Raw genomic sequence first — 12,092 nt, forward strand, 5'->3', positions numbered from 1 at the left:
ATGATGACGAGGTACAGACTGAGCAATCACACACTGAGTGTAGAGACGGGCAGATACAGACAGCACTGTGTGTGTGTGTGTGTGTGTGTGTGTGTGTGTGTGTGTGTGTGTGTGTGTGTGTGTGTGTGTGTGTGTGAGATACAGACAGCACTGGCTGCTCAGAGAGAGCCGCATCTGCCCGCACTGTGACCAGGGAGAAGTGGAGACCGAGCAACACTTCCTCACCAGCTGTCCCAACTATGAGGACATTAGAGGGACTTTTTACACTAAATTTGAAATACTTTACCCTAACTTCATCAAACTAAACAAAAAAACACAATTTCAACATCTATTAGGAGAAAAAAGAGACTGTATCATACTAGCGGCAAGATACATTGATGCTTGTCACAAAAAGAGAGAGTTGACGACCAATCAGTGATGCGCTCACACACACACACACACACACACACACACACACACACACACACACACACACACACACACACACACACACACACTGAATTCTAACTTTTCACAGATTTCTGAAATGTTCATAGTGTTCAACCATTTATTTATTTTACATTTATTTAAAATTAATTATTTTCTGTACTAAATCATTTTCTATGTTGTATTGATGCTTTGGCAATACAAGATGTATTTTTGTCATGCCAATAAAGCTTTCTGAATTGAATTGAATTGAATTGAGTGAGTGAGTGAGAGAGAGTGAGTGAGCGAGCGTGAGAGTGTGTGTGAGAGTGAGAGTGTGTGTGTGAGAGAGTGAATGAGCGAGCGTGTGTGTGTGTGTGTGTGAGAGAGAGAGTGAGTGAGCGAGCGTGAGAGTGTGTGTGAGAGTGTGTGAGAGAGAGTGAGTGAGCGAGCGTGAGAGTGTGTGTGTGACTGAGAGTGTGTGAGTTTGTGAGAGTGTGTGTGAGAGAGAGTGAGTGAGGGAGCGTAAGAGTGTGTGTGTGACAGAGTGTGTGTGTGTGACTGAGTGTGTGTGAGAGAGAGTGAGTGAGCGAGCGTGAGAGTGTGTGTGTGTGTGTCACTCACTTCCCTCCCAGGTGCAGTGCAGCAGGTTGAGCGCTCCCTCGACTCGCTTCCAGTGCTGCAGGTGGAAGAATGTGTACGCAATCGCCTCGCTGTCTCCGCGCTTCAGGATGTGTTCCGGTGGCAGGATCAGGCTCTTCATCTCTAAGAGGTACTGAGGAGACACGGGTCAACACAGGTCACACACTATCACACTCTCTCTCTCACACTCACTCTCACACTCACTCTCACACTCACTCTCACACTCACTCTCACACTCACTCTCACACTCACTCTCACACTCACTCTCACACTCACTCTCACACTCACTCTCACTCTCACACTCACTCTCACACTCACTCTCACACTCACTCTCACACTCACTCTCACACTCACTCTCACACTCACTCTCACACTCACTCTCACACTCACTCTCACACTCACTCTCACTCTCACACTCACTCTCACACTCACTCTCACACTCACTCTCACACTCACTCTCACACTCACTCTCACACTCACTCTCACACTCACTCTCACACTCACTCTCACACTCACTCTCACACTCACTCTCACTCACTCTCACACTCACTCTCACTCTCACTCACACTCACTCTCACACTCACTCTCACACTCACTCTCACACTCACACTCACTCTCACACTCACTCTCACACTCACTCTCACACTCACTCTCACACTCACACTCACACTCACACTCACACTCACTCTCACACTCACTCTCACACTCACTCTCACACTCACTCTCAGACTCTCTCACACTCTCTCACACTCACTCTCACACTCACTCTCACACTCACTCTCACACTCACTCTCACACTCACTCTCACACTCACTCTCACACTCACTCTCACACTCACTCTCACACTCACTCTCACACTCACTCTCACACTCACTCTCACACTCACTCTCACACTCACTCTCACACTCACTCTCACACTCACTCTCACACTCAATCTTCTCACACTCACACACTCACTCTTCTCACACTCACACTTCTCACACTCACACTCACACTCACACTTCTCACACTCACACTTCTCACACTCACACTTCTCACACTCACACTTCTCACACTCACACTTCTCACACTCACACTTCTCACACTCACACTTCTCACACTCACACTTCTCACACTCACACTTCTCACACTCACACTTCTCACACTCACACTCACTCTCACACTCACTCTCACACTCACTCTCACACTCACTCTCACACTCACTCTCACACTCACTCTCACACTCACTCTCACACTCACTCTCACACTCACTCAAACACTCACTCTCACACTCACACTCACTCTCACACTTCTCACACTCACACTTCTCACACTCACACTTCTCACATTCACACTTCTCACTCTCACACTTCTCACACTCACACTCTCTCACACTCACACTTCTCACACTCACACTTCTAACTCTCACACTTCTCACACTCACACTTCTCACACTCACACTTCTCACACTCACACACTCACTCACTCTCACACTCACTCACACTCTCTCACACTCTCACACTCACTCTCACTCTCACTCACTCACTCTCACACTCACTCACTCACTCACTCACTCTCACACTCACTCACTCTCACACTCACTCACTCTCACACTCACTCACTCTCACACTCACTCACTCTCACACTCACTCACTCACTCTCACACTCACTCACTCACTCTCACACTCACTCACTCACTCTCACACTTCTCACACTCACACTCAATCTTCTCACACTCACACACTCACTCTTCTCACACTCACACTTCTCACACTCACACTTCTCACACTCACTCACCTCACACTCACTCACACTCACTCACTCACACTCACTCACTCTCACACTCACTCACTCTCACACTCACTCACACACTCACTCTCTCACACTCACTCTCACACTCACTCTCACACTCACTCTCACACTCACACTCACTCTCACTCTCACACTCACTCTCACTCTCACACTCACTCTCACACTCACTCTCACACTCACTCTCACACTCACTCTCACACTCACTCTCACACTCACTCTCACACTCACTCTCACACTCACTCTCACACTCACTCACTCACTCACTCACTCACTCTCACACTCACACTCACTCTCACTCTCACTCTCACACTCACTCTCACTCTCACACTCACTCTCACACTCACTCTCACACTCACTCTCACACTCACTCTCACACTCACTCTCACACTCACTCTCACACTCACTCTCACACTCACTCTCACACTCACACTCACTCTCACTCTCACACTCACTCTCACACTCACTCACTCACACTCACTCTCACACTCACTCACTCTCACACTCACTCTCACACTCACTCTCACACTCACTCACACTCACTCTCACACTCACTCACACTCACACTCACTCACTCTCACACTCACTCTCACACTCACTCACACTCACTCTCACACTCACTCACTCTCACTCTCACACTCACTCACACTCTCACACACTCACTCACTCACTCACTCTCACACTCACTCTCACACTCACACTCACTCACTCTCACACTCACTCACTCTCACACTCACTCACTCTCACACTCACTCACTCTCACACTCACTCTCACACTCTCACTCTCACACTCACTCTCTCACTCACTCTCACACTCACTCTCACACTCACTCTCACACTCACTCTCACACTCACTCTCACACTCACTCTCACACTCACTCTCACACTCACTCTCACACTCACTCTCACACTCACTCTCACACTCACTCTCACACTCACACTCACACTCACACTCACACTCACACTCACTCTCACACTCACTCTCACACTCACTCACTCACTCACTCACTCACTCACTCACTCTCACACTCTCACACTCACTCTCACTCACACTCACTCACTCACTCACACTCACACTCACACTCACTCACTCTCACACTCACTCACTCTCACACTCACTCACACTCACTCTCACTCACTCACACTCACTCACTCTCACACTCACTCACTCTCACACTCACTCACTCTCACACTCACTCACTCTCACACTCACTCACTCTCACACTCAGCTGTGTAACGGTGAGGGAGTGTGGCTCACTTTGGGTACGTGTGGGTTGAACTCCACGGCTCTGTGTATGGCTTCCACTGCATTCATTTCTGCGGTGCTCAAGCCTCTCCGTGAAGCCGCCTCTGGAGAAAACCTGCACACACACATCAGAGTTATTACAGCGAAACACACCAGCTCTGCTGCCTGAGTCATAATCATTCACTGTTGGTTCGTTGGACAGTCTGGTTTCTCCCAAGGTTTTCTCTTCATTCGGTCACTGATGGAGTTTGGGTTCCTGCCACGTAATATTCAACACTATTATTGATCTGACAGTACTGACGCCGTGTTATGAGAACTGAACTGAGCGGATGATGGCATCACTGTTTTCTCCAGAACTGCCTTATAGATTAAATTAACGATTTTATTAATTAATGATCTTTACACTGAACTGACTTCAGCTGAACAGACGAAATTAATAATTTTCCTGTTTATCACTGTAAAGCTGCTTTAAAACAATCTGTATTGTATAAAGCGCTATAGTAATAAAGCTGACTTGACTAATATAATTTTTTAAAACCTGATATCAGCCTATAATGAGTATATTATTATGAGAATGACTTCCCCCTCTTTGAGACAGATTATCGAGTTAGAAAGTTTGTTCTTCTGACCACCTTGTTTTTAACGTTTGTGGCCGTTTGTGAGTTAAATGTTACAGCTTTATAAACTTCCAGTTATTTTAACTTTACAAAACCAGTCCGTTATGTTACTTTATATTGCAAACTGGCATTTCTTATAATATTATTTAAATGTATTCACATAATCAAAAACAAAGTGGCTTGTAGCACAAATAGCTTTATCGTTTACTACACTTTGTTATTCTTCTATAGCGGTTAATGAATCGGAGGAAGGCAGCTGACTTCTGCATTGCTAAATAAGGCGGATGTGTGCAAAGTTCCTGCTCAATGATATATAACTTACAGTGCCGAGCGGCATTGCTGCATTCACGTGATAAACACCTTATATTATGTAGCATTCATTTATTTAGCAATTAAACCATTATCAAGCCAGTCATGAATAATAGAGCAGGCGAATGCAAACTCACTTATCGGACACGGCTCTGGCCTTCAGAAGCGCCGCTGTGTAGCAGATCGTGGCAGACTTTGGCAAACTGATGTCTGTGGAAGACAACAATCATGTGATGATTGAGAAGTACATCATTATCCATAAGAGACTCAAAACATACGCCTGAGGACTCGAACACAAGTTGTGGAAAAACAGGATGGAAAAGTGCCAAACACCGACATAAAATCATGCTTTTAATTTGAGTCAAACTTTGAACTTTTGTGCATTAAAATTTAAACAATACACAGTCCTTGAACATGGAGAGCAATAGAAATGTCAGAAATTAATAAGTATATTTCCCCCCACAGATCACCATCAGGACAGTCTCTCCTCTCATATCTTCATGTTTCCTCACAATATTGTCATGCAATACATGCGAAGACATCTGTAACGGTGTGTGTGTGTGTGTGTGTGTCGTACCGTCGTACTTGGCGAGCACGGCCTGAACATCAGCGTAGTTCTGCAGCTCCAGAAGAGACTCCAGCAGGTTCTCATGAATATTGAACATGCTGAGCAGAGGAAACTCCTTCATTAACTGCAGGAAACACAGGAACAGCTCACATTCTCCACCACTGCAGACTGTGTGTGTGTGTGTGTGTGTGTGTGTGTGTGTGTGTGTGTGTGTGTGTGTGTGTGTGTGTGTGTGTGTGTGTGTGCGTGTATGTGTGTGTGTGTGCGTGTGTGATAAAACAGCAGACCGTCATTCATCTGACTGTTCAAGATATCTAGAACTATATATAATATAGAGAACTCTCACTGAATATCACTTTCAGTTTTCTGAATCCATTATAATTGAAAATGGCGTTCATATCTTCTGTGTGGATCAGAGTGTGTGTCAAGAGTCAAAGGTCACTCACGTCTCGCATCATCTTGACGGCTTCTCGCGTGCGGCCGAGCTTTCTGGAGCACATGGCGAGTCTTCTCTTGATGTAGACTAACACGTTTGTGTCTCTTCCTATGAAACACACACACGCGAACACAAAAACAAAGAATAACAAAATATTAATAAAATAGAGCAAAAATATATGTATAATTAATTGCAAAAATCCATGACTGCCATAACAGAAGCTTGCGCAGCAACAGATTTTCAGCAGCACACATTGTCCACAGCGACACCTGTGAGTCACGTGTGTGCGCTCGTCATAGTTTTCTCTTTGCGGTTTACATTGTTTTGTCGTGGGGGTGGAGTCAAGAGACGGGGGCGTGTCCAAAAGGCCTGACCACGCCTCCCTCAAGGTTACATCATCATCAGCTCGTCTAAATGTGGATTAACACATTTGCTTCGGTAAAGATCAGTTATCATCAGTTTTATTAGCCATAGGCTGCTGTTTATTTCTCTCAATGAACATCAGCGTAGCTTGTTGCTTCCCCGGCTTGTTGCTCTCCCGGCTTGTTGCTCCCTCGGCTTGTTGCTCCCTCGGCTTGTTGCTCTCCCGGCTTGTTGCTCTCCCGGCTTGTTGCTCTCCCGGCTTGTTGCTCTCCCGGCTTGTTGCTCTCCCGGCTTGTTGCGCTCCCGGCTTGTTGCTCTCCCGGCTTGTTGCTCCCCCGGCTTGTTGCTCCCCCGGCTTGTTGCTCCCCCGGCTTGCTGCTCCCTCGGCTTGCTGCTCTCTCGGCTTGTTGCTCCCCCGGCTTGTTGCTCCCCCGGCTTGTTGCTCCCCCGGCTTGTTGCTCCCCCGGCTTGTTGCTCCCCCGGCTTGTTGCTCCCTCGGCTTGTTGCTCCCTCGGCTTGTTGCTCCCTCGGCTTGTTGCTCCCTCGGCTTGTTGCTCCCTCGGCTTGTTGCTCTCTCGGCTTGTTGCTCTCTCGGCTTGTTGCTCTCCCGGCTTGTTGCTCCCCCGGCTTGTTGCTCTCCCGGCTTGTTGCTCTCCCGGCTTGTTGCTCCCTCGGCTTGTTGCTCTCCCGGCTTGTTGCTCTCCCGGCTTGTTGCTCTCCCGGCTTGTTGCTCTCCCGGCTTGTTGCTCCCCCGGCTTGTTGCTCCCCCGGCTTGTTGCTCTCCCGGCTTGTTGCTCTCCCGGCTTGTTGCTCCCTCGGCTTGTTGCTCCCTCGGCTTGTTGCTCCCCCGGCTTGTTGCTCTCCCGGCTTGTTGCTCTCCCGGCTTGTTGCTCCCTCGGCTTGTTGCTCCCTCGGCTTGTTGCTCCCTCGGCTTGTTGCTCTCTCGGCTTGTTGCTCTCCCGGCTTGTTGCTCCCCCGGCTTGTTGCTCCCTCGGCTTGTTGCTCTCCCGGCTTGTTGCTCTCCCGGCTTGTTGCTCCCTCGGCTTGTTGCTCTCCCGGCTTGTTGCTCCCTCGGCTTGTTGCTCTCCCGGCTTGTTGCTCTCCCGGCTTGTTGCTCTCCCGGCTTGTTGCTCCCTCGGCTTGTTGCTCTCCCGGCTTGTTGCTCTCCCGGCTTGTTGCTCTCCCGGCTTGTTGCTCTCCCGGCTTGTTGCTCTCCCGGCTTGTTGCTCTCCCGGCTTGTTGCTCCCCCGGCTTGTTGCTCCCCCGGCTTGTTGCTCTCCCGGCTTGTTGCTCTCCCGGCTTGTTGCTCTCCCGGCTTGTTGCTCTCCCGGCTTGCAGAGACACTGTGTGGACACACCCTGGTGCCCGTCAACCACTGTCCCAGCTATGGCCAAATAGCCCCACTGCCTTGTGGTTAGTCTGTTCAAACAAGGCTAAGGGAGCACCTCCTGCAGCCAAGATGGGGGACCGGTTGTCCTGGGACCAGCTTTGCCATCCGTATTTACCTCATCATGGTGAAGATAGTGCTACTGGGGATGGCGTTACATATTTAAGCGCACCCTCTACCAGCACATCACCAAGGCCTGGACTGATGAGAACATCCCACAGCAATGGAGAGATGCAAACATTATAGTCATTTATAAGAACAAGGGTGACCAGGCCGTCTGCGGCAATAGTAGGGGCATATCACTCCTTTCTGTTGGTGGTAAGGTCATGACCAAGGTGCTGCTTCAGAGACTTATTAACAACATCACTGAGTCAATGCTGCCAGAATCACAGTGTGGATTTAGAAAGAACAGAAGCACGATCGACATGATCTTCACAGCCGGCAGCATCAGGAAAAGTGCCGGGAGCAACATCAGGACATGTTTGTGGCCTTTGTCGATCTCTCCAAAGCATTTGATACTATACAAAGAGAGCTCTTATGGGATGTCCTTCTCAGGTTTGGCTGTCCCAATAAGTTTGTTAACATCCTCCGCCAATTCCATGATGGGATGATGCTCGGGTGACCATAGGCGGCCAAGAGTCCGAGCCCTTCCCTGTACACACTGGGGTGAGGCAGGGGTGAGTGCTAGCCCGATGACAACGCAGCGCTGAAGTGCCAACTAGTCTCTCCCTATGGAGGATCCCTTTACCACTCTACAGATAAAGCATTGTCGGGATAATTTCGGTTTCGCGTATCTCCCCCGAAGTGATCAAATTCTGTATCAAAATGAAGGCCAGACAAGTAGTTTAAGGCTTGGTTTGTAGGGAATTACAAACCTGCACACATATATTCAAATGCGCTATAGAATTATAACTATAGAATTCATTCTTGATGCGCACGTGAGCGCCATCAGTGTTTCTCACAGGTTCGCTTTTAAAGTTTGTGTAGAGAGAACGTGTCGTCTTAGCGGTCTCTAATTTAATAACTAATGATCATTGCGACGGAAGTGAATCAATCATAACTAACTTTAGCTGGAAAATAACATTATTCAAGAACCGCTATAAAGCCAAAACAATCTGTTACCTTAAACTATCCATTTATCTCTGTAAAGTCGCTTTGAAACAATCTACATTGTTAAAAGCGCTATAAAAATGAAGATGACTTGACTTGTTAGCACCAGTGCTCTTTAACCTCTTCCTCCTGTGTGTCACCAAGCTTCTCCACAACCAGATTGAAAACCGCAGTGGTGTGGCAGTGGACTTCAGATTAGATTGCAACCTCTTTAATATTAGAAGGCTACACGCAACCTCACTAATCTGTAGAGAGCAGGTCCTGGAGCTGCAGTATACAGACTGTGCTCTTGTGGCCCATACTCCGGAGGATCTTCAGACTGTCCTTGCTGTGGCGGTGAGGGCGTACAGCAGGGCGGCTGACTGTCAAATCCACCAAGACAGAAGTGGTCTGCCAATGGAGTACCAATGTCCCACCCACATTACCTGCCTTCACTGTTGGAGATGAACAGCTGTCAGTAGTGCCATCTTTCAAATCTAGTATTCTCTCTGAGGATAGAAGCATCGACAACGAAATCCAGAGCCGAATTAAACAGGCATCAGCTGCCTTTGGGAGACTTTGGTGTAGAGTCTTTCATAATAAGAGCCTTCATCCCTCCACAAAGGTCACCATATATACCCAACGACCCTCCTCTATAGCTGTGGAGCGTGGGTAACCTACAGCCGTCACATCAAGTCCTTCAGCGCATTCTGGGAATCACCTGCGTAATCGTGTGCCTCACCGAAATACTTAAAGACCAACTGCAGGAGTATTGAGGCCATGATCACCCAGCGCCACTGCAGTGGTTGGGGCATGTGGTAAGGATGTTAGATCAGAAACATGTGATACGGCCAGTTACATCATGGTCGACGCTCAGCTGGGGGCCGAAGGAGGATCAGATGAAGAACGCCTTGAGGAAGAGGAAGATCAGACCTGAGGATCTGCAGGATGAGATGGGACTCGTACGCTAGAGGTGGAGAGCCAGAAGCCACGGCTGCCACTGTTACCACCACATATATATGCCCTCCAGCAATAGAGCTTGTGGGTCCAGGACTGATCAGCCATCAAACAACAACGGATTTCAAAGGACAACTGAAGAAGTGAGGTGTGTGTGTGTGAGGTCAGGTGTGTGTGAGGTCAGGTGTGTGTGAGGTCAGGTGTGTGTGAGGTCAGAAGAGGCATGGTGCTGAAGCTGCTGACTGCGCCGGTAACGGATCGCTCTCAGTGAGGTGTGCGTGTGAGGTCAGAGGTCAGGGGTCAGGGGTCACTCACTGTGCTGGGCCTCGTACTGAGCCCTGTGGTGCTGGAGCTGCTGACTGCGCCGGTAACATATCTCTCTCAGTGAGGTGTGTGTGTGAGGTCAGGGGTCAGGGGTCACTCACTGTGCTGGGCCTCGTACTGAGCCCCGTGGTGCTGGAGCTGCTGACTGCGCCGGTAGCAGATCTCTCTCAGTGAGGTGTGTGTGTGAGGTCAGGGGTCAGAGGTCAGGGGTCAGGGGTCACTCACTGTGCTGGGCCTCGTACTGGGCCCCGTGGTGCTGGAGCTGCTGACTGCGCCGGTAGCAGATCTCTCTCAGTGAGGTGTGTGTGTGAGGTCAGAGGTCAGGGGTCACTCACTGTGCTGGGCCTCGTACTGGGCCCCGTGGTGCTGGAGCTGCTGACTGCGCCGGTAGCAGATCTCTCTCAGTGAGGTGTGTGTGTGAGGTCAGGGGTCAGGGGTCACTCACTGTGCTGGGCCTCGTACTGGGCCCCGTGGTGCTGGAGCTGCTGACTGCGCCGGTAGCAGATCTCTCCCACCTTCAGCGCCTGCTTGAAGAGCTTCTCCGCCTCCACGATGGTTGTGGCCTCCTCCTCCGCCAGGAGAACATACGCCGTCGCACACCTGCCACACACACAAGCAGTGCTCAGAACACACACACGGGAACACACACTCTCCCTCCATTACCACACAAGAGTTTAGAGCTGATCCAGGGTTTGTTGGTCAGGAATTCACATCATAATCTGCCACTAAAACAAACAGCAACAATAATAGTATTGACTTCCTCTATGAGGGACAACAGAGAATATTCTAGCGTGATTGTTAGTATAAAACTGTCCTAACCAGTTCAAATGTGCGATAATCAGAGTTTTCATCCGTGATGGGGTTCTACTCTAGAAACGGTTTCTACTTCTGCTACGTTGGTCGAGGCTGGAACAGCAACACAGAGTATGACTTCAGGAACTGATTGTGTGTTTTATTTAAAGGGGTCATGACATGTTTTTTTATTTTTTATTATTATGTTCCCTTAGGTGCAATTATAGTATTACTATAGTTTTTTTTACAAAAAACTTTTAAAATGTAGTGATTTATGACCTTTTCCCTGTTCCTCATCCTCTGATTCACACAGTCTGTTCTGGGGGTGTTTCCCCTTTAAGAGTTCAGTGTTAACGCCCACTGCTGTGATTGGCTAACGTCAGTGCCTATGCCTAATTATTAACGCCCCCAGCCAGAACATTTGCGGATTCGGCGTATTTAAAAAGTAGTTTAAAGTTTTAAATACATTATTTACAGTTTGTGTCGTCGTTGTTGAGCCCAGAATAGTCGGCACGGACTTATCTTTGAGCAACAGTTTTCTGGCAAGGCCAGCATCATTTTGGGATTTGTTCTCAAAACAGTCATCCTTCAAATGTACAGAACAAACGCTTAAACTAACACTGCCGTGACTGAGACGTCCGCAAAAAATAAAGTGCATCCATTTTTCCCTGACGACTGGATCTTTCACAGCGTATTCACAGATGTTGTTTGTCCACAGCAGGAACAGCACATCTGCGGCGTCGTCATTTCCCTGTACACAGACCCACTCGCTGTCCGTCCACTGAACACTTGTGAGGCGCGACGATGATACGACATGAGCGTAGTTGCCTTGCGCTTAAAGCGTAGTTGCCTTGCGCTTAAAGCGTAGTTGTCTTGTGCCGGAGGCGGTCATATGCAAACGCTGGTACGTCACTTCGTACCGTGACGTCACTTCTTACCATGGATCCAGAACGAGCTGTATTTAGAGCTTGATTAAATAAATGATTCGTTTATAATGGGGAGGACGTCTTAAGCTATGAAACTTGCAGGACGTTTTAATGGTACAAAGACCTCTTATATACCAAAAGATCAAGGCAAATTTAGTTTCTCATGTCATGACCCCTTTAAGGATAAAAGCGTCTAGTGACCTTTATAGCCGACGATGAATAATTGACCTCAGATCAGTAAAC

The 12,092-nt window shown here is 48.4% G+C and overlaps 1 protein-coding gene across 6 annotated transcripts in view; it reads right to left on the reverse strand.

Moving 5' to 3' along the window:
- Nucleotides 1–12,092, reverse strand: part of st7 (suppression of tumorigenicity 7) — a 31,598-nt gene that overhangs the window by 8,486 nt on the left and 11,020 nt on the right. For all 6 annotated transcript variants that reach the window (XM_079621457.1, XM_079621459.1, XM_079621458.1 and 3 more), the window contains 6 exons: nucleotides 10,577–10,731; nucleotides 6,022–6,119; nucleotides 5,585–5,699; nucleotides 5,145–5,217; nucleotides 4,094–4,196; nucleotides 1,030–1,180 (listed from right to left, as the gene is read on the reverse strand). In XM_079621457.1, coding sequence (XP_079477583.1) covers nucleotides 1,030–1,180; nucleotides 4,094–4,196; nucleotides 5,145–5,217; nucleotides 5,585–5,699; nucleotides 6,022–6,119; nucleotides 10,577–10,731 — 695 coding nt within the window. The remainder of the gene's footprint in view (nucleotides 1–1,029; nucleotides 1,181–4,093; nucleotides 4,197–5,144; nucleotides 5,218–5,584; nucleotides 5,700–6,021; nucleotides 6,120–10,576; nucleotides 10,732–12,092) is intronic.

Source organism: Phoxinus phoxinus (genome assembly GCF_949152265.1).
Source record: "Phoxinus phoxinus genome assembly, chromosome: 8".
Lineage (NCBI taxonomy): Eukaryota > Metazoa > Chordata > Actinopteri > Cypriniformes > Leuciscidae > Phoxinus > Phoxinus phoxinus.